At 57.9% G+C, this 21,647-nt stretch overlaps 1 protein-coding gene across 8 annotated transcripts in view; it reads right to left on the bottom strand.

The window, feature by feature from the left end:
- The window catches only part of SPEG (striated muscle enriched protein kinase), a 58,588-nt gene that overhangs the window by 1,260 nt on the left and 35,681 nt on the right, over positions 1-21,647 (bottom strand). For 5 of the 8 annotated variants that reach the window (XM_055290742.1, XM_055290743.2, XM_055290745.2 and 2 more), the window contains 27 exons: positions 20,322-20,441; positions 19,978-20,082; positions 19,214-19,420; positions 18,688-18,811; positions 18,412-18,587; positions 15,340-15,452; positions 14,856-15,024; positions 14,516-14,612; positions 14,195-14,395; positions 13,101-13,158; positions 12,440-12,517; positions 12,161-12,339; positions 11,617-11,643; positions 10,862-11,014; positions 10,634-10,676; positions 9,465-9,533; positions 7,251-9,225; positions 6,848-6,979; positions 4,045-4,161; positions 3,691-3,858; positions 3,456-3,578; positions 3,138-3,305; positions 2,420-3,023; positions 1,724-1,963; positions 1,416-1,639; positions 503-578; positions 113-262 (listed from right to left, as the gene is read on the bottom strand). In XM_055290742.1, the coding sequence (XP_055146717.1) occupies positions 113-262; positions 503-578; positions 1,416-1,639; positions 1,724-1,963; positions 2,420-3,023; positions 3,138-3,305; positions 3,456-3,578; positions 3,691-3,858; positions 4,045-4,161; positions 6,848-6,979; positions 7,251-9,225; positions 9,465-9,533; positions 10,634-10,676; positions 10,862-11,014; positions 11,617-11,643; positions 12,161-12,339; positions 12,440-12,517; positions 13,101-13,158; positions 14,195-14,395; positions 14,516-14,612; positions 14,856-15,024; positions 15,340-15,452; positions 18,412-18,587; positions 18,688-18,811; positions 19,214-19,420; positions 19,978-20,082; positions 20,322-20,441 (5,896 nt within the window). Of the gene's footprint in view, positions 1-112; positions 263-502; positions 579-1,415; positions 1,640-1,723; positions 1,964-2,419; positions 3,024-3,137; positions 3,306-3,455; positions 3,579-3,690; positions 3,859-4,044; positions 4,162-6,847; positions 6,980-7,250; positions 9,226-9,464; positions 9,534-10,633; positions 10,677-10,861; positions 11,015-11,616; positions 11,644-12,160; positions 12,340-12,439; positions 12,518-13,100; positions 13,159-14,194; positions 14,396-14,515; positions 14,613-14,855; positions 15,025-15,339; positions 15,453-18,411; positions 18,588-18,687; positions 18,812-19,213; positions 19,421-19,977; positions 20,083-20,321; positions 20,442-21,647 lie in introns of those variants that run through there. The other 3 variants (XM_055290744.2, XM_063645721.1, XR_010122418.1) reach the window with 3 other exon arrangements.

Raw genomic sequence — 21,647 nt, 5'->3', positions numbered from 1 at the left:
GTAGAAGGAGCAGACTTCTTCCTAGGAGCATGGGAGGAGCTGGGAGACCTCTGGCACAGGCCGGGCCAGGGGCAGGTAACACTGGGGGATGGCAGCTGTGGGGCTCACTCACCAGGGATGTACTGAGAGGACCTTTCGCAAGAAGAGGGTGGCACTCTGGGATGTGTTGGGGTATAGCTGGAAGGCATCAAAGCGGCCACCCACAATCCGAGCCTCCGTTTCCTGGGGGTCTGGCTCATAGAACGGGGAGCGCCCACTGAGCCTGTTGGGGAAGATAGCTTGATTGACATATGCAGACTGGAGGCCAACACCCAGACCCAGAAGGACATTAGTGTTGGGTGCACAGTGCTCAGGGCCGTGCTACTGTGCACCTGAGTGCGAGTGTGCAGTGTGGATGTGTGTACAGGGGAAGTGGGGCACGGGGGAGAGGGTGTCAGCAGAAGGTGAGTCCGGAGCTCACTGTGTGGGCAGAGAGGGCTGCGGCGGGGTAGGGGACACTCACATAATGTAAGTGAGCACACCCGCTCCCCAGATGTCCGTGGCAGAGCCGATGGGTTCTCCCTTCACCATCTCTGGAGCTGACAGGAGACAGAGGCCAAGATGACCCAGCTTCCTGGTGGCAGGGAAGTGGGGGCGGGGGAGGTCCCTAGGTGCTTGAGCAGCAGGACAATGTCCAGGTCACCAGACCATGGGAATGACCAGAGTGGCAGGCCCTGAAGGCCAGTAGGCAAGACAGAGGTGGTGACATACCCCAAGAGACATATGGGACACCTGAGGAATTAACCCTGGCACAAAGTGGCAGGGTCCCCAGAACTCCAGAGGGGCTGAGAAGCAGGGTGACAAGCTCCCTTGGATCAGCTCCAAGGTATGGCTCCCATTCACAAAGAGTGTGGCTGACACCAAGATTAAAAGCCTTCAGAATCAGCCTGGCTGGCTCTAATCCCGGACCTGCCCCTTCTAGCTATGGGACCCTGGGCGATTTATTAAACCTGCCTGGCTCTCCATAGCCTCATTCATAAAGTGTGGCCTGTAGAACCACACTAAGGAAGAGAGATCATGAATGTCAAGCATTTAGCAGGTTGCTCGATGGTAGCTGGTTCTCCTTATTTAAATAAAATAATAATTGATTCTCCTGTCTTTTCGGCTGTAGCGAATCCTGCCACTAGCATTTATAATTGTCTGATTGCACAAATCCTTAACATCAGTACACCTCAGTTTCCTCATCTGTAAAAGGGGGCTAATATTATGCCACACTCCAGGGTTATTGTAAAGATCAATCCACATACTTTGTTCATTGCTTGCATACAGTAATCACTCAATAAGTGGCACATATGTAAGTGAAGTGGGGTGAGCCCTGGCTGCTGCCTCTCTGGCAGTGCCCTGTCCCCACCCTGGCTGGCAGCTGGTCCCCTCACCCATGAACTCCAGCGTGCCCGTGCGGTGGCCAAGGGGCCTAAGGGCCTGGGGGTTGTAGGGCTGGGCACTGCCAAAGTCCACGATCTTGAGGGCGTTGTCAGGGGCCAGCAGCAGGTTGTCTGGCTTGATGTCTAGGTGGAGCACGTGGCGGCCATGGAGGTAGTCCAGGCCTTGTAGCAGCTGCACCACGTAAGTGGCCACGTCGTCCTCGGAATACCGGAACCTGGGAGGGCAGGGGTGGAGCAGATGATACCCGGCCCAGCCTCCCCTACCTCTTCCTCCCTACTCCCCCAGAACGCCCAGCTACCTGTCACTGAGCCCACAGAGGAGTTCCCGGTTACCGCAGCTCTCAGCAATGAGCACGAGGTACCGAGGGGTGATGTAGGCCTCATGCAGGGACATGATCCGCTCGTGGTGCAGGGTCCGCAGCACCTCGTACTCCTGCAGGACCCGCCGCTTGCCCTCGGCAGCATAGGGCACAATCTTGGCCACGAACGTTCGCCCCGTGGCGTTCTCCCGGCACGCTCGCACAACACCAAAGCGGCCCCTGTGTGTCGGGGGGAGGGACACCACAGGCTCAGAGGAGAGGAGGGGGACACTTCCATAGTGAGGACTAATGCAGGAGAGCAGGGACCCCTAGGGACAAGAATGCAGTGGTTCCAGTGTGGGCTCCAGAGTTCAATCCTAGAAACCAGGGTTCGAGTCCGAGCTTCGCCACTCACTGGCTCTGTACCTTAGGTAAATCCCATAGCTTCTCTAACCACCTGTGAAATGGGTGATGCTAATAGCGCAGTCTCTCAGAGTTGTGAAGATTTGATGAGATCATATGGCTAAAGCACGCAGTGCAGTGTCTGGCGTATTTAAACTCAATCATTCTAATAACCCAGGTCTCAGCACCTCCCCCCACCCCAGCCAGGACAGTCTGGTCTTCTCTCCGAAGCCATGTGCTACAGACATTTGGCCCACTCCCCTCTGCCCTCTTCCCTTCCCCAGCCCTGCTTGCCTGGCTTTCTCCTCCAGGAAGGTGTAGGGTTTCTGAGGGGGGCCCTGTCGAAGAGTGGTACCCTCAGGCCTGGGAGAGCTTCGGGGACTGCTCCCAGGGGAGCTGACCACCTCCTTGGCCGGGCTGAGGCTCCTCACAGTCACCTTGGTAGGCTCAGGAGGGGGCTCAGGGGCTGGGGGCTCAGGGGCTGGTGGTGCAGACACAAAGGAAGTCACCACATACACAGGAGTAGAGGAAGACACTGGTTTAACCCCTTGAGGAGTGGAGGCTGGGGTCGGGGTCCCAGTATCAAGGACGAAAGACTTGGGCTCACTTGGGGTGACGTGGGTACTGGGTAGGGTGGGCTCTGCTGGCCGGGCAGCCTGCAGGCCCCTGTGTCTTCGTGGAGGGGTTTGGGGTGGTGGACCCACAGCCTTGAGTGAGGACAAGGCCTGGCTGGGGGATGTGGGGGGAGATGAGGGGCTGACAGTGACTGACGGGGGTGTGGGGGCAGCAGGAGCTAGGGGTGGGGCCAGTGAGGTAGGAGAGTCAGGAGGCGGGGCCCTGGCTGGCCCTGAGGTGACAGGGGCTTCTTGGTGGGTAGCAGATGGCACAGCTGAAGAATCTAAGAGAGACAGAAAATCATTACCGTGGTGCCTTGGGGCAAGGCCATGGTGCTCCACAAGAACCCGAGGCTCAGGGCCCCCTTCCTCCTCCCACCCCACACTATTGCACTGACCTTGAGTACCCCTGACAAAGACCTTCTCAGAAGGGTTGCTGAAGGGCCCCTGCCCAGCACGGTTGGCACAGGCCACACGGAACCTCACAGTCACGCCAACTGGCAGGTGGGTCACGTTGTAGTAACAGTCGAGGATGCCTGAGCTCACAGGGTGCCACATAGACTCCCCTATAGGCAGTATGAGGGAGGGGCTGTCACAGAAGGGGTAGCCCCAGCTCCCACAGTGCTATCTGTGGAGCCTGGGAGGGCACTGGCCTTACCAGACTCCTCTCCCCTCCCCCTGCCGCTCCCCGCACCCTCCAGCTGCCCCATCCTCACCATCCACTCGCCGCTCCAGCGTATACGTGCAAGGTGCCCGGCTGTCTCCTGGCTTCCACAGCACCAGCGCCGTGTCCTGGTAGGTCTGGGGTACCTCTGGAGGAGCTAGCTTTCCTGGGACTCCTGGCAAGAGAAAGAAGAGTCCCAGTGAGCCCCTACTCCCTAGCTAAGAGCCCCTCAAGCCCTGTCCCGCCATCCCCATCACTACCCCCCTGGGGCCCTGCCCCAGGCTCACGGGCCACAGCCACGGTACAGGAGCTGGTGATGCTGCCCAGGACGTTGGTGGCCGAGCACTCATAGAGCCCGGCATGCCACTTGCCCGCCCGGGGGATGCTGAGCAGCTGCCGCCCATCTTTGCAGGACACGATGATCACTGAGGGCTCTGACCTCAAGGATGTCTTGTCTGGGGACAGGGAGGAGCAGGAGGAGCTGCTGAGTGAGGTAGCACATATCCAGGCCCCCTCACTCACTCCCCATTCCAGCATCCCCCCAACTGTGCTCAGTCCCCACCCCGGCCTAGCCCCTCCCATCCCCTGGGCTCAGGGCCACTTGCTGGCCTCCCTCTCTGTGGGAGGCAGAGTCTCCTTACCTTTCATCCAGGAGATGTGCGGTGCAGGGCAGGCCGCTGGCAGGCAGAGTAGGGTGGCTGCCTCCCCCTCCAGCAGCACCTGGTCCTTGAGTTTGATGTGGAAGACTGGGGGGAAGTCTGGAGGAAAAGCAGAGACGGCCATCTGTCTGTAGGGACCCTGGCCCACTTACCGCTGAGGGAGGAGTGGAGAAGGCCTGCAAACAGCCATCAGGAAGCAGCGTGAAACTTTGTCTCTTCCCAGGCGGATGTGGAAAGTGGAACCCCACGCCGTGCCTTCGATAGTTTTCTTTGGGGCAAGCATCACTTTCCCCAGGCCCTCACTGTGTGCAGAGAACTGCCTTTTCCTTGCACTGACTATTGACGATGCTACTTATGTCATGGGTTTGTAAATCACTTAGAGCAGGGCCTGGCACTAAGTAGGTGGTCTATAAGCATTTGTTAAATAAAATAAAAGCAAACAAATACTGAAAAACTATAATGGTTAAGATCCTACAAGACCCACCCTCTCTGGGGCACCATAGGGCAAGTGAGAAGAGAATTGAGATGAGTTAGTGACCCGAGCTGAGATGGGACCAAATGAAGAATGTTCTATCAGAATGTGCAGTCTCAAAAGAGCTGCAGTCTAGGAAAACTGTGGGCAGACGCTGGAAGCGTGTCGGCCTCCTGGCCCCTCTTCCCACCTGCCATCCGGGGACAGGGTCATAGGTCTTCTGTATACTACTTCAGGTCAATTAAGTGGTGAGAGCTTTTGAAGGGGCAAGAGACAGTATCTGCCTGACCTTGGGCAAGTCATTTACTCTCTCAGAAGCTCCATTTCTAATCTGTAAATCAAGGAAAATAATACCGCGCCCACAGGATTCTTGCTGTGATAATTACGAGGCATGTAAAGTGTCTGCCATAGAGTAACTGATCATAAATACTAACTTTTCTTGTTGTTATCATTATCTCTATAATATGGCCAGCAGAGAAGCCTGGAGCAGACCCCCAGAGAAAGGCTGTTTCAGCAAAGCAGAGAAGCTGCCTTCACAGCTGGCTGGTGGCTGTGCACACGCAGGGCTAGGGATGCGACCAGTTTTCCTTCCTCCAATGTAGCCAGCCTGTGCCTCCTTAGTGCCCTGAGGATTTGAGTGCATGATCCCTGGGAATGTCCCTTTAGAAGAATCCCAGTTCGGCCATGGGGGTGGTGGGTGAAGGGTGGCGATAGGGGAGGACTTGGAGGTGGATTTTATTCACCTGGGCAGAGAAAGCTGAGGAGCCTTGGGAGCCCCAGCTGCTGCCTGTCTGAAGAATTGTGGGGGACTGGGAGTGGGGATGAGCCAGGCAGGAAAGGAGTACTCAGCAGATGTGGTGATCAGGATGGCAGTGTGCCCCCTTCCCGCTGTACCCCACTGCTCCCCAAGGAGGGGTCCCACACTGAGGCTCCAACAAGGCAATGTGAACACAGTTTCTCAATGGCTGCCTCCAGGCCAAGTGAGGGTACTGGGTAGCAGGGAGAGAGAGAGAGAGGCCACCTCTCTCAGAGGTGAAAGTGATCCGGGCCCAGCCCTGCCAGCCCCGCCAGCCCCACCCCCATTCCTAGGGGCCAGCCCCGGTTGTTAAAGTGGACTGGGACAGCCTTGTTTCTGCAGGCAACAGGGAGAGGATGAGGTAAGGGGACACTGCCTAGGCAGGAAATCAGCTGCATAAGCAAAACTGGGCCGGGAGGGAGGCCCCAGGTGGAAAGGGATCAGCTGTCCCCAGGCCTCTCTGCTGGCAGATCGCTGTCTTTCCCCCTCATTCTCCACCCTCCCCTCCCCACCAGCAGCCCTTCCCTCCTTCCTTTTCTCTCAGTGCAGCCCCCTTTGCCCTGGCCAAGGCTGGACACAATCCCTATAAGCCCAGCTGAGGCAAGACTCGACAGCCACTCTATTCTGAGTTTTACCAGGAAATGGGGGAAGAACAGGACTGGTGGCCTGGCTTCATGGACTTGCTCCTTTCCTGCATGCTGGCCTGGAAACCCCAACCTCCCGAAGCCTTTGCTTGTCATCCTTGAGTAATGCCCCTTTATCGGGGGGATGGGGTAACGCCACGTGGGGAATGCCTCCCTATCTGGAGCTCCAGGACACTCGGGCAGAGAAACAGAAGAGGGCAAAGAGCTAGCAAAGAGCGCGGAAGGCTGCTTTTCTGTGCAGAAGGGTCAGGGAGGAGCAGTCAGGTGTTCGGAGCTGCAGAGCAATGGAGACTTAGGGGGCACAATCCAGGTCGTGGTCCTCTAGGCTGGAGAGAAATTGAGTGTCTTTGGGTACACACCCAAGCACACACACATCTAAAGGGGGACTGTGGGAGCAGGAGGGCCCTATATCTTGAGCTCCTTGAAAAGTACAGCCAGTTACAGAAACATTCTAGGGTCTCCCAGGAGAGAGGAGGCCAGCCCCAGACAGACATAAGTATGGTGTCCTGAAGTTGTTTCAGGGACCTGGCTGCAAAAGGTCACACAGTCCAACTTCAGCTGCTCCACTTACTAGCCCTGCGACTTGGACTGATCCTTAGCATCACTAAGCCCGTTTCCTCACCTGTACAATAGAGACAATGATACTAACATTTCCCAAACAATGCTGCAGGATTGAATGAGGCAGTGCTTGTAAAGTGTTTAATAGAACAGTCAGCTTATCTAATGAATGGCAGCTACTGCTATTGTTATAGTTGTCTGAGCAGACCCCTTCCACTAGGCTTGTCAAGGTGGCCCACCTCTCACCAGCCATGACTGCTCCCTGATGGGGGTACGGGGGTGCAGGAGGGTCCTCACCCAGCAGGCCTCTATTACCTGACTCACTGCGCACGTACTGGTGACCCAACGCCTCCTGGACGCTGGCAGAGAGGTTTGGTGGCGATAACCCCTTGTCCTTCCGCGGCCGAGAGAAACCCCAGCGGAGCCGGCTTCGGCTTTCCCCTGGGGCTGTGAAGACCCAGGCCCGTGAGTATTTGCTGTCAGTACCAGCAAGTTCCCACCTTTCTGCAGCCCTCAGCCCAGAGAACCAGAAGGATCACCTAGCCCACCCAGCCCTGCTGCCATTCCTGCTTTCCTCCCCTCCAGCCCTGTTGATTCCACCCTCGGGGCCTCAGCCTGCCCCTGGTGGGTGTCCCCAGCCCTCTGCTCTTCCCACAGCCTCTCTCCAGCGCACCCCACCCTCCTCGGCACCTGCTGCCCTACCCCTGCCCCTCCTCACCTGAGGAACCCGACGTGGCGCTGGCCTCGGAGCCCAGGGACTCGGCGGAAGGCGTTGTGGCGCCGGCCTGGGCGGCCAACTGGTTGTGCGGAAGGCCAAGGCGCCGCAGACTCTCGCCCTCGGACGTGGCCCGGAGAAGCCGTCCGAACAGCGGCGTGCTGCGGCCCGACGCGCCCCCCGAGTCCTCGCTGCTGCCGCTGCGCTGCAATCGGCTCGACAGCCGCTCCAGGGTGGAGCTCAGCCGCCTGCGCATCGCCAGCACCGGGGAGCCCCGCGCCGAGCTCCCGCCCTCCGAGCTCTCTCCGTCCCCGCCGCGGGCCTCCCAGGCCGGGTGGCGCTGCGCGGGAGGGGTCCGCCGCAGCCGCTGGGACAGTGACAGCGAGAGGCGGCGGACGAGGCCCGGCTCCCCGACCGCCCTGAGGTCCTGCACCGAACGCGAGCGCTCAGGCCGTCGCACCAGCTCCAGCGGGGTCCCCGCCGGGCTGGGCCGGTATATGCCATCCTCCTCCTCGGCTCCGCGAAAGGGGCCGCGCTCCTCCGAGCGCGAGCGGCTCAGCAGCCGCAGCCCCAGCGACAGGGGCGACTCGCGGCTGCGCTTGAACTTGGCCTCGAACACGGCCTCCGACTCCAGGTTTTCGATGCTGCTGCTGAGACTGCTGCCTGGCCTGGGGGGCACCGTGGGAACTCGGGCTTTCTCGGCTAGCACCGGAGGACCCCCGGCTGAGGGCACACGCTTCTCGGGGCCTCCCGGAGGTGGGGAGGCCACCCTGGCAAAGACAGCAGCGTGGGGCTTGGGCTCTGAAGGCGGCGCGGCAGGGCCCTGCGGGGGGCCCTGGGCGTGGCCTGACAGCTGGAGGGACTGAATGATCTGGGCATAGGGTGTGAGGGGCAGCGCTAGGGTTTTTAGGGCCTCGGCGGGGGGTGCAGGCTTGGAGGCTTGGACTGGTTCTGGCCTGGGCTCTGGGGCCTTGTCTTGGGCAGGCTGGGGTGCGGGTGGCTGCGGAGCATCACTAGGTGTGGTGGCAGAAGGTTCTGCAGACTTAGGGGCACTGGGTTTGGGGCCGCTGGGCCGTGCAGGGCTGGATGGCTGGGCCTCGCTGAGGGCAGACAGGGAAGGAGACTCCTGTAGCCTACGGGCCCCAAGCCTGGCCACGGGGATCTCGAGGGGCGCCCCCGCTCGGCGGTGCCGGCCCCGGGGCTCCGCCTCACCCTGGGAGAAGCTGCTGCTCTTTTGCAGGCCCCGGTTCTCGAGTGGGGGCTGGTGGTGGGGCGCTGCCTCGCTGGAGGCAGCTCGTGCCATCCGGGGGTCCCGAGCACGGCCCCCCAGGCTCTCCAGCAGGGGACCCCTGAGGCCGCTGACCTTGCCCTCCTCGGGGCCTGCCCGCAGCAGCCGCTGGCGCAGGGCCTGCAGCCTCTGGGCATACTCGCCCTCACCCAGGCCTCCCCGGGCCAGGCGGGTGGCTCCCGGGCTGGGGCTCCGGCGCTGCGGCAGCTCCACAGACGCCGCCTTGTGCAGGCCCCGGCCCGGCTCCCGCGGCCCGGCCCGGGGCAGGGCGCTCTCAGCCGAGCTGCCCCTGCGGAGCTCTCCCCGCCTGGGGCTAGCCCCAGCTGCGGGCTCCTGGCCTGGAGAGGGGAGGGCCTCCGGGCTGGGAGCCTCCTGGTCCTGAGAGGGAGCCCTTCCCTGCTCCTGCCAGTCCATGGGAGTGGCAGCCCCAGTCTCTGGGGTCCCCAGGGCCTCATCCTCAGTGGGAATGTCCGTGAGGGACACCCGCGAGCCGGAGAACTCGGGCTGCAGTGGGCGGGGCACTGAGGGCAGCTCTTCCAGCTCTTCCTCTTCAGAATCCGAGGAGGATGAGAGCCCCCCACTGGGGGGTGGCCTTCTGGGCATGGTCACCCACACCCGCTCTGGGGGGGCCCGCAGCAGCTCGGGGATGGGGCGCAGCACCAGGTGGCATTTGTAGCTGATCTGGGAGCGCTGGAGACAGGGTACTGGAGTCAGACCTGAGGGACCCCTGGGGCAGGATTGTCCCCCCCAGGCCCACCTCAGCCCTGGGGGAGAGGCCTGAGCATGCACAGGGTCAGGGAACAGGCAGGAAGCTGGGCATGGAGCCAGTGAAAGCGAGAAGACAGGAGCAGGAGATGAAGGCCCACAGGAGGGGGTAGGCAGTGCTAGAGAGAAGCTGGAAAGCACAGAGGCTGGCCTGCCACACTCACCTGCCACCTCCGCCGGGAGAGGAATAGCTTCAGGTGATCTGTGCTCACCTCTGCGCCCTTTGCCTGAGTCTGCAAACCCAGGAAAGAGGGCTTGAGGAAAAGCTGTCAACCTAGACCCTCCAGGTTTGGCAACAGAGAGACAAAGTCCGTGGGGCAGGGTGGCAGGAGAGAGTGGATCGAGCAGCACTGAGTCTGGGCTCCTGGGGGTCCCCTTCCCCTTGGGTCTGTCAGGACAATGCCTACAGCCAAGGTGCACACCTAAGGACAAATCCCCTGAACCCCCCAGGGGAGAGGCAGGAAGCTGGTGGCTCCCAGAGGGAGGCTTCTGAGCTTCCACCAAGGCTCATGGCCCTGTCCTGGTAAACCAGCTTCCCTGGGAGGCCTGTGCTCTTAGGCCCCTTACCTGGGCCCCGGCTCCCCAGCTCCCCTCTGTCTCTATGTAGGGCCAACACCCCAGACATCTGGAGCCTTGGTGGTCCAGACCAAAACGGATGCTTCCCTCAGCTACCCACCCAGGCTCTCTCTTCTGGAGCTCATTTCCGGTCTGAGAAAGAAGGCTCTTAATTCAACTCCTGATACCAGAATGACCTCAGCCTTCAAGTGACCTGGCACAATCCTCCATGAACAGTTTATTCAGGCGCTCTTTCCAGACTCATTTGCTGAACCCCCCCTCCCAAATCCCCAAGACCCCATCAATGCCTGGCACTGTGCCCTGAGGGACTGGGGTTTGAAGATGAATGAGTGAGAACCGAGAACCTGCCCACATGAAGCTCATAACCAAGGGGCTGAGCTTGCCTGGTCACCTCCAACGCTATTGTATGGGACCAGTGCAGGACAGACATGGACAGACAGAAGTCAGGAAGACCAGCGTCTGGTCTCAAGCATGGGGGAGAACTCCACTGAGGATGCCCAGGATGGAGACGTTCAGATGTATGCCCTGGAGTCCAGTATATATACCCCCAACTCCATCACTGATTTGAGCCTGTTTCCTTGTCAACAAAATGGGACTAATGCTTTCCTTTGCAAAGCTATTGTGAGGCTAATAGGTCATATGTACATACAATGCCTAACGTGGTTACTGCACACAGTAGGTACTCAATAAATAGAGCTGTTAGTAACATTCTCTCTCCCTCCACCTTTTATGCCACCACTTTGCAGACTAGACTCACTTTGAACCAAGGATGTTCTAGGGTCTCCTCTGCGGTAGGTCTCCTGTGAATGAATGAGGATTAAGAAGGGATTTATCATACAGCCATCAGTGAGTCAATAACTGTTTGAGCAAACAGGGCTCCTAAGGAGTTGGGGGCTTGCATGTTGAGGGGCAGGAGTTGGGGAGTAGCAGGCAGGTGGTATGAGGGTGACCCTGCAGGTTGGGGCTCCCAGGGCCTTGTACTCACAGCTGGTCCTGCACCAACACTTTGATGAGGAAGCCCCGGGCCTCCCTGCTCAGGCTCAGGAATGTGGTCTCCTCGAAGGCCACGTTGTAGTTTCGGATGTTCATCAATGTTGTCCGGTCATTTTCCCCAACAAACGGGGAGATTCCTGTTAGACTGCAGGGGTGAAGAGGGCTGTCATGAGGGGCAGGCAGGGACAAAGAGGAATGCCAGTGGGGGCACAGGGCTGGAGACAGATGGAGGCTCTGGGGTTGTGAGGATGACAAAGGCTGGGCAAATCTGGGTAAGAGGTGAGGCTGCAGACTCTCTCCTGCCCTGTCCCCTCCCCAGCCCCCTGATGGGCAGGGAGGTAGTGCTGCCTCGGGGCCTAGTGGCCTGTGCTTTAGAGGACCTGTTCCATCCCTCCTCCAGTGTGGCCTCTCCATGAGTGAAGAGTTGGTGCCAAGGGGATGTGCCCACCCTGAGCTCCACTCCCTTCTAGTCCAAGTTTTGGACACTCAGAGCCAAAGAGTTCCCTGCCTCCATGGCCCTAAGCCTGTGCTGGGCTCTCTCCATCTAGGGTGCTCACCTCTTACGGAGGGGTGTGGGGACAAGCAGAGTGTGGGCACGCAGACAGGGGTGTCCACCTTCATGCACATGAGGCTCCTTGCGGTGCAAGGAGTGGGGGGTGCGGAAGAGAAGTGGGTGGGCTGCAGCCCTGCAAAGGTTAGGGGTGGACCTGCCAGGAGACTGCTGGGACACTGCAGAGGGGTCCTTACCAGAGGAAGGCAACAACGCCCACGGGCCTGTAGGGAAAGGACAGTGATGGGTAAGAGGACCACCCCCCCTCCAACTGGAAGGGAGCAGTTCTTTGCTACTGCTGACCTGAATGAGCTGTTACCTCCCTGGGAACACTGCCATGGACAACGGGCACAGGAGTGGCTTCTTCAGGGAGGACCCTGAACCCAGGTCCAGATATGCCTGGAGAAGTCCAGGGTCATGGCAGGACTGGCCCAGGAAGTCTAGGGAACCAATGGGACCATGTCTGCCTCACTGGAGGAGGCATGCTGGCTGCTGAGGGGAAGGCCCAGCTTCCAGGGCAGACAAGGAGTCAAGGACTAACAAGGCTGGGGCCTTGAGAGAATGGGGCAGCCCTGACTCACAAGGGGCAAGGAGTAACATGGGCAGGAGGCCCTGCAAATGCCTCCAGCCCACCGTCAGAAGGAATCCAGGCTCGGTAAATCTCCCTGCCAGTGAGCGCGTCCCCAGCACAGCCCCAAGGGCAGCTGCCCTGGTCCACCCAGCCTAGCATGCCAGCCTTACCAGATGTCAGTGACTCCAGACACGGGGCTCTGATTGACAATCTCGGGTGCTACAAACTCAGGTGTGCCATACTGGCAGTACTGGGGCTCTCCTGGAGTCAGCTCCTGGGCATTCCCAAAGTCACAGATCCGCACCTGCTCTTCGCCCGCGGCACCATCCCACACCAGCAGGTTCTCAGGCTGGAAGACACAAGGCGAGGTGTGCGGGCCGAATGAACAGGGAAGGACGCTCCACTCCTGGCTCCCACAGGGGTTGTCTGCTCTCCAGTCCCCACCTCACCTTGACATCGAGGTGCAGAACGTGGCTCTGGTGCAAGTAGTGTATTCCCTCTAGCACTTGCCGCATATAGCCCCGGATCTGTGGAAATAGGGGGCCCAGAGTCTGTGGAGGGTGGTGTATGTCTGAACACCTCCAGGGCGGCAAGCAGTCAGGCTGTGCCTGTGGGGTAGCCTTCAGATGGTTCACGGAAGGGGCTGAAACACAGGTTTGGGGTTGCAAAGATCCAAGGCTACCATATGCACCGGAGGGTACAGCACAATTATAGGGAGGAGCCATTGCATGGTAATAAGTAAAATTGTGCAGTGCGCAACATGTACAGCCTGATGTGGCTGGGCTGCAGTGAGATCAATAAAATCTAGGTGGGGCTCCTTCCAGGAGAAATGTTTGGCGGATGTTTATGTGATGAAGAGTGGGAAACAACAGTTAGGAGCTGGGGTGGGTTTGCTGAGATTTAGAGAGAACAGCGCAAGCAAGTCCCAGATAGACAGGGGTCTGGTATCATTGGGTGGGGACTCTGCTGCCTGCCTAACAGTGCTCTCCACCTCCACCCCTGGCTTCCTGTGGGCACAGATGGCACACTCAGGACCCATTTGTTGGTTCTCAAAGCTCAGGTGGGTGAAGGCTGGTGCCCAACCTGGCCCCTGCCACCCACTGCCCTCACCTCAGACTCACACACGGTGGGTTTCCTGGCCATTCGCTCCAGCAGCTCCTCTGTGCAGCTACGTCCCAGATCAAGGAGAACAGTGCCCAGTGCCAACTGCCCGGCCCAGCCCAGAGCTCAGGGCAGGTCCCAGCTCAGCATGGGGTCCTCCTTCCCCTTACAGAAGACTTGATACTAGTCAGAGACTGTCTCTCCCCTCCTCTACGTGTACCCCCTCCCTACCTCTTGTCCTCTGAGGGCACAGGTGGGTCATCCCTGCTTGAACTCCCACTTTCTATGGGATCTCATACAAGTCACTTCACCTCTCTGAGCCTAGGTTCTCCCAGGAGTAACATAGGAATAACATTTCCTCTCCTGCCCACCCTGTAAAGCATTTATAGGGATCAAATTACAGCAGAATTTTGTTGACTGTGGATGGCACTTCTTGACTCTATTTGAGAATGACCTAGAAGGTCCATGACATGGAATAATTTGTCATTTTGCTGAGGTTTGAATTCAAACAGTGCAGGCAGGAGGCTCATGTGCAGGTTACAGTCACCCTGCTACTGGGGTGATGAGCCAATCACCCAGCATCCTTACCTCAACGTGCCTTTGCTTAACCACAGCCTTCATGAAAGGGTAAAATCTGTTCCTTATGAAAACAGCCTCCAAATAAAGCCAAGTATTGATCTGAAATGGGGTCACTACAAATATGCAGATGCACTGTACTGCATTTCATGATGAAAAGCATAGGCCATGTGCTGGCTCTGTGACCTCAGGCAAGTTATTTAACCTCTCCATGCCTGTCTCTTCATCTGTAAAATGGGGATAATACAAGTTAATAATAAAATTCAAGGACATAGGAATATATGAGGATTAAATAGGTTAATATTTGTAAAACTCTTAGAACACTGCCAGGCACACATTAAGTGCTATGTAAATTTAAGCTAACAATGGGCTTAAAACTATTGGTTTTCATAGAAGTCTCCAGATGTATCCCTCCCAATTGTCAATGGGACTACTTTGTAAACTGTAAAACATGTTGCCTATTGGATGTTACAAGGAACGGTCATTTAGGCATGGATCCCCCTAGCCCTTAGCCTGTCCCAGGATACAGCTCGGTGACAATGACCAGTCCCCGGCGCCTCTCGAAGGCCTCATGGAAGTAGAGGACACAGTCATGCTGGAGCCTGGCCAGCAGCCGAGCCTCCCGACGCGCTGATGCCTTTGGCTTGGCCTGGCTGGGGATGAACTTGGCCGCAAACTCCAGGCCGGAGCTACGCTCCACTACGCGCCGCAAGTAGGAGAAAGCACCCCTGGTTGACACAGGGAGGGGGGTCAGAGATCAGCCATCACTGTGGCCCTCTCCACCCCTCCCAGCCCTCAGACTCAGCAGCCTCTCTCGGCCCCCACTGGCTTCCCTCCTAGCCCCACACCTGCCGATCTCCTGGTGGATGTCATAAAAGTCGCTGAGTCTCCTTCCTCGATGGTCCTCATCCTCCCCGATCCCCTCGACTTCCATAGCTGTCTGAGCTGGGGCAGAGATGTCATGGTGTTAGGCGGGAGGGGAAGAAAGCCAGCAGGCCAGAGACTGGGACAGGTGGACAGAGGAAGGAGAGAGAAGAGGTGCAAGAATGTGGGAAGCTCAAGGCGGGGTGCTGGGCTGGGGGTGTGGTGGCTCGAGTCCAAGGCTGGCTGCTTCCTGGGCAGAGCATGGGGGGTCACATCAGATTCCAGGGGGTGGGCGCTTTACCTTTCTCCGGAACTCCTGCCCACCTGAATGCACAGCCAACTCTGCTTTGCAGGAGACCTCGCCCGCCAGGTTCCGGGCGGTGCAGGTGTAGACACCTCCATCCTGGGCCCCCGTGCTGAGCACCACCAGGGAGCACTCATTCTCCTCGTACACGAAGCTCACATGGCTGCTCTCGGTCAGCAGCACCTCGTCCTACAGAGTTGGGTCTCACCTTCAGCCTGGGCCTGGCCTCACCTCTACCTTGGGGCCAGGAGCCACTGTACCAGGCCCCGCCCTCATCTCCTACTCTGGGCAGCGCATCTCTCGCCAGGAGTCAGAATCCGCTCCTCCCTTATCCCCCACAGAAAGCCCTGCACCCCTCAGCTAGTCAGTCTCCTGCATCCCCTTTCCTCCTCCTAACCACGCCTCTGCCCGGGCTCCGCCCTCCTAAGGCCTCCCAGGACCCTCCCATGCCCCCAGGGAGCCCCCTCCTCCCTCCCCCAGGCTCAGCCAGCAGCACACTCTGACCTTGTACCACATGATGTCCGGCAGTGGTTTTCCCTCGACCACCACGGCAAAGCGAGCAGTTTCCCCAGCCCCCACCTCCACGTCCTCCATGATGGACTCAAACCGAGGGGCCTCTGAAACACATGGGGATAGGGATGGGAAGAGAGAGGCAAAGGGTTGGCTTTACCCTGCCTCCTCAGCCCCTCCCCAGATCCCGCATCAGCGACTGGCTCAATCAGAACGCTAGACCCCCGCCTCCCTGCAAGCCACCACCCCCCATCCCCCCACCAACTGGGACAACAGAGTTCCCCGCCTGGACCAAGCTCCGCCCCGCCCCGTAAATCCAAACGTGATGTTCTCCAAATCTCAGGAAACCTGGCACAAGGTGCAGGCTTGCTTTGTTTGACCTTCTGTATTCATTTGGCAGCTTTGAAATTAGGAGATTTTCTAAAGAAATCTGGATTTCCTGCCTCTTGAAAAATCAGGACTGGCCATCCTGAGTCGCTCCCCTCGCTGCATAAATCAGCGGGCGAGGAGCGGCTCAATGCTGCCCCCTGTGGGTGGCCGCCCTTCTTCACAGGGCCACCCGCTGGCTTCTGAGTACCTGAACTTGGCCCCTGCAGGTGGCTCAGCCTGTGACCCTGAATTAAGCTCATGGATGGCATTGCCTCTATCTTGAAGTTTTTTCACTGAATCTTTGCAAAATGTTTAGAGGGGCTTCTATTAATAGCATCTGGGAGATGGCAAGATGAACAAACAAGTAACCCCCAAATACCAAACCATCTAGAAATGGAATCTCAGTATCTCCCACATGTGGTTATGATTTCATTCTCCATACATATCACGTGGTCATATGATTTCCTCGTAAAGCAGCTTCTAATTCTCATGATGGAATTAAATACATATTGCAATGTGCTTTGCAAAGGAGCCTGTGACTTCCAGGTGTCCCCCGCCAGCCCCCACCCCCCACCCCAGCGTGTTTGAGCATCTCAGCTTGAGGAGAAGTAGGATGAGTCAGGCACTTGGGAAGGCAGGGCGGCCGGGTGTGGACCCCCACCCTTCACAGGCACACAGACAACGGGTGAGGCCATCCTGGGGGTGGGGAAGACACTGCAGTGAGGTTGACGTGGAGGAAGGGGGGCCACCACTCCACTTGCCCTGTCTGGCTGTGGTGGGGTGGGATCTAGTGGAATAGGAGTGTCAGTGCAAGCCCCAGCCCCATCTGAGCCCTGGCTGGCTGGGCTCAAATGGGGCTCCATCGGTCACTGTTCCAGCTAGGCTGTGCTGCAGGGCTCTCAGGGCCAGGGGCTCCCCAAACTTCAGGGCTCCACCTATATCTGGGAAGAAAGGTGAGTCCTGAAGATGAACTGTCAAGAAGTAAAGTGGTGACTGAGTGGAGAGTGCTAGGGACAGGGCAGGCAAGGAAGGAGACACTTAAAAGAGTGCCCAGCACCCCCACCATCTTCACAGCAGGGCCAGAAGAGTTCCCTGTCTCTTTGTTACACACCCTATTGCCACTTATCTTCCACTTCACAGATGCCTCCCCTCCCCTCTAGGAATCCTGTCCCCCATGGGCTGGGAGGTGGTGGGGGCAGTCTGTGAAGGTCAAAGCACCGGAAAGTTTCAAGTGAGCTTCAATGGTTTTTTGAAAGCACCAGAAAATGTCCATTTACCTATGATAAGATTGCCTGTGCTAAGTAAAATGTCACTTTCTTTGCTTTTGGTTGGCATTGTATTTACTCAGCAGGTAACCCTGTTTAGCCCATGTTGATCAGGAGTTCTGAGTGGCGATTACATATGTCTAGAGTTAATTAACAAATTAGAAAACCAAACAGTTACTACCTAATGCATTAGGTAGTAACTAGTTTGAGAGACTACATCTTTAAAGGAGAAATTATAAAAAGAATCCTAAGGCCCGGCGCAGTGGCTCACACCTATAATCTCAGCCCTTTGGGAAGCCGAGGTGGATGGATTACTTGAGGCCAGGAATTCCAGACCAGCCTCGCCAACATAGCAAAACACCATCTCTACTAAAAATACAAAAAATTAGCTGGGCGTGGTTGTGCACACCTGTAGTCCCAGCTACTTGGCAGCCTGAGGCACAAGAATCACTCGAACCTGGGAGGTGGAGGTTGCAGTGAGCCGAGATGGTGTGGGTGACAGAGTGAGACGACTGTCTCAAAAAAAAAAAAAAAAAGAATCCTTGCTGCAAACATTGGGAGGCTCTGTCAAACAGGCTTGTGCCAAAGGGCGGCCAGGATTCTCAGGGCTGGCAGTCCAGTGATAAGATGTGCTCATGAGTTTCTTTAAAAACCAACTTGGTCTTCCCATGTTTGTTATATCTGAGATACTGTTTCCTATTATGTTTAACACAGGAGCTAGGAGTCAGGCAGCCACACTTGAACCCAAATCCTGTACTTATTAGGTTCTGTGAACTTGGGCCAGTTCCTCTTAGCCTCAGCCTCAGTTTCCTCATCTGTAAAATGGGGATAATAACCAACCCCATCTCACAAGGCTGATGTAAACATTAAATAAGGCAATACACGTAAAGTGCTTAGTGCTTAGTACTGAGACTGGTACACACTAGGCTCAATACATCTTTTTTTTTTTTTTTTTTGAGACAGAGTTTTGCTCTTGTTGCCCAGGCTGGAGTGCAATGGAGCGATCTCGGCTCACTGCAACCTCTGCTTCCCAGGTTCAAGTGATTCTCCTGCCTCAGCCTCCCAAGTAGCTGGGACTACAGGTGCCTGCCACCATGCCCAGCTAATTTTTGTATTTTTAGTAGAGACGGGGTTTCACCATGTTGGCGAGGCTGGTCACGAACTGCTGACCTCAGGTAATCCACCCGTGTTGGCCTCCCAAAGTGCTGAGATTACAGGTGTGAGCCACCGCGTCTGGCCAATAAATCTCATTAGTATGATTGTTGTCATTATTACTAGTATGGTATTTGTATAGCCATGACATGGACAGGCCTGACCAGAGGACATGGGTTTGGATCTGCAGCAGTGTCAGGTGGGTTGTGTACCTGGCGGGTGTGAAGAGAGAGCTTTGGGCCTTGGAGGGAGGCTAAGAAGAAGGCCCGCTGTCACCCACCTGCCAGCTCCAATGTGACTGAGCAGGTCTGAGTGCCGTGACGGTTTCGCGCGGTGCAGGTGAGGGCCCCCATGTCCCGGCGGCTCACCCGGCAGATCCGAAGACAGTACTGGTCATCATCTGGCTGGCTCAGCTCGTACACACCTGCCCGTGCCTCTAGGAGGGCCCCTCGGCAGCTAGGGGACACATGACAGGGAGGTCACCCAGATCTTGCCCCAGGGCATTCTGGCCAGGCTGGGCCAGACCTGGGCTGCCACATGTGGGAAAGGGGCCCACCTCCTCCAGACGACCTGGGCCTCCACATGGTTGAATGTGACGGTGACGCTGGCAGGCTGTCCCTCCACCACATACACGATGTCCGGTTTGTCCAGCACGGCAGGGGCCTCCTCCAGGGGTGGGCCTGGGAGGACAGCGCAGGCTCTGTGCTGGGCTTGATGCCAGGTCCTCAGCACCTGCCACTCCTTTAACATCCCTCATCAACACTTGAGTTCCATTTTTACAGATGGGGAACCTGAAGCTCAGAGAGGTTTAGCGATTTGTCCAGGGAACACAGCCAGGGAGTGGCAAAGCTGGGCTTGTGGGGTTGTACCCCAGCAGGCCGATCCCAAAGCCTGAACTTCAGCCACCGTGCCCTGCTGCTTTCAGGAGGGAGAAGGAAGTGTACAGATGGGCCAAGGTCCGGCCTGGCCAGGCTGCTCCTGCCAGTTACCATGTCCAGGCCAGCCCTTGAGCCTCCACCACAGGGTCCCATTCTCCATCCCAGCAGCTCCCACCCCCACCCGACAGGAGCACCCAGGCTCACCGTGCTCCAGCAGCTGCACAGGCTCAGAAGGGGGCGAGGGCTTGCTGCTGCTCTTGACAGTGGTGCTGAGGACCCGGAAGATGTGCTGGACTCCCTTACGCAGCCCCGTGGCCGCCCACCCTGGCTCCCGTAGGCCTGTGACCAGTGCCGTCCACTGGTCCGAGCCCAGCACCTGGTGCTGCACTGTGTACGTCAGGGAGTCCGGGTCTGGCGGGAGAGGAGCTACTAGAGCCTGCTGTTGCAGGTGCAGCAACCCCTCCCCATCCAGCTGGCCCAGGACCCTGGAACTCATCATTAGTCTGCTCTGAGGACGTTCCTCAGTCTCTGCTGTTGCTTCCTGCCTGTCCCCCCATCTGCTCTTGCCCAGCCACTTCCCTGGGAGGTTTAGAGCCAACAAGGTACCAGTACAGGCACAGATGGGGCAGGAATTGAACTTGATTCCTTGATACCTGAGGTTGGGAAACTGAGGCGGAGTGGGAGGAGGTCCTGGACAAGAGGAGGAGAGGGCATTTGCAAGTCCCGACCCAGGCACCCACTCTGAGGATGGGAAGGGAATGTGGTGGTGCCCCGTGCCTCCTCTCCTGACCCAGAGCAAGAGCCCCATGCAACGTGGAGAGAAGACGGGCAAAGCTGTTCCCGCCAGCATTCCATCAGCTCCTGCCCCTGCCCATCTGCTTCTGGGGCCTGGCCCCCAGAGTGACCTGCCTGAGCCTGCCCTGTCCACACCCTTTCCCCACCCACCACCCTGTGCAGCGCTGACCCACCGATGGCCATGTCCAGACTCCTGGGGGGGTTCCATGTGAGTGTGACCATCCTCCCCGTCACAGCCACCACCTGCGGGGCACCATCTGGAGGGCCTGGGACCACATCTGAAAGCCACAGGTCAAATGTCTGCTGGGTCCAAGGGCCCAACAGCCCCACAAGATCACTGAGCCTCAGGGCAGGAGGCTAGGGCCTGGGGGCTCAGCCACAGGGGCAGGGGCAAGGCAGGAGGGTCCCCAGGGGATGGAGGGGAAGGGAGCTGGGTGGAGGCCCCTTTCCCTGAGCTCCCATGTAGTGCCAGAGGCCAGGATGTGCATGCAGCTGACCACGAGGGTGCCTGCCTCACCTGTGACATACAGGTGGGCATAGCAGGCAGCTTTGCCCAGCTTGTTGGCAATGACGCTCTTGTAGACACCGGCATGCTGAGGCCCCACGGCAGGGAACACCAAGCGATGGACATCCCTGTCTGGTGGGGGAGGGACAGTGACACTGGGCCTGAGCCCGGAGGATACCTTGAGGGGTAGGCCCATGCCATCCCGGGCCTGTTCCCTCACCCCCATCCACTGCAGGGAGGAGGCGAGTGGGGAAGGATGGGGCAAGGATGGGGCAGGCAGCAGGAAGTGCATCCACAGTGCAGCAAACTCTGGGTCCGGGCCCGGGCTGGCTTCCCAGTCTACAACTGCCCTGGCCCCTCTGGTCTGTCCCTCCAGTGTGTCAGGCCAGGCAACTTATCATCTTCTCTTCCTCCTACACTGGGCCACCCTCTGGGGTCCCTGCCTCTGTTGACTGGCCCCTCGTCTTCCCACCTCTGCATGGTCACAACCTCTATGTCAAAACTCAAACAAAGCTTTGTTCCCAAGGCCCCTCCCCTAAGCCCTTCTTCTCCATCCCCAAGGCCACTGCCATTCTGTCTCCAGCACAGCTTCAGGGAAGCCCTCCAGGAGGACAGCAAAGCCCTCAACCCAAACTCCCTGCCAGCCACGTCTCTGCTGCTCCTCTGCATCTTGATGCTGGCAAACTATCAGGCCCCTGAACGAGCCACTGAGTTCCATCTCCAGGTCATTGCTCACAACATTCCTCCCTTGTGGAATGCTCTCCTCTTACCTAAGGCTTCCTTGTCCTTCAAGACATAGTTTAAGTGGGTACAGCCCATGAAGCCCCCCTGCCCCTGGCCCGCTCTCTACCCCTCATCCTCTGACTCCTCCCAGGACCCCAACCCTCTCGCCAGCACATCGATGGGCACTGGCCCACCCTGCCTTTCATGGGCAGGGGCTCTTCCTCTTGCATCAGTCATAGCTCCTGACCTGGCCTGCAAGCTCCTTAAAGAGAGGGCTGACGTTGTCAGATCTGCTTGTCCCACCAGACCCAGAACCTCACACACAGTAAGTGCCAAATACATTCTATGATATATTACAAGAGTTGCCTGCTCTGTGCCCAGCCTATACCAGGTACCTGACATGCTTTCCCCCCCCGCGAATCCTCGCAACAACCCTAAAAAATTATCCCCATTTTACCAATGAGGTCAGAGATATTGACTTGTTCAAGGTCACATGGCTAATAAATGATAGCTTGACCTTGGTACCATGTGATTCCAAAGCTCTTTCCCTACTCCCTGCTCCCTGGATGATAAGGAGGCTGTCTCTGGCGAGGACACAGAGAAGAGGCCTCCACT

This window comes from Symphalangus syndactylus, chromosome 8 (genome assembly GCF_028878055.3).
Source record: "Symphalangus syndactylus isolate Jambi chromosome 8, NHGRI_mSymSyn1-v2.1_pri, whole genome shotgun sequence".
NCBI classification, from domain to species: Eukaryota; Metazoa; Chordata; class Mammalia; order Primates; family Hylobatidae; genus Symphalangus; species Symphalangus syndactylus.
Note: the sequence above shows the minus strand (reverse complement) of the source record. Positions and strands in the feature narration are given on the sequence as shown.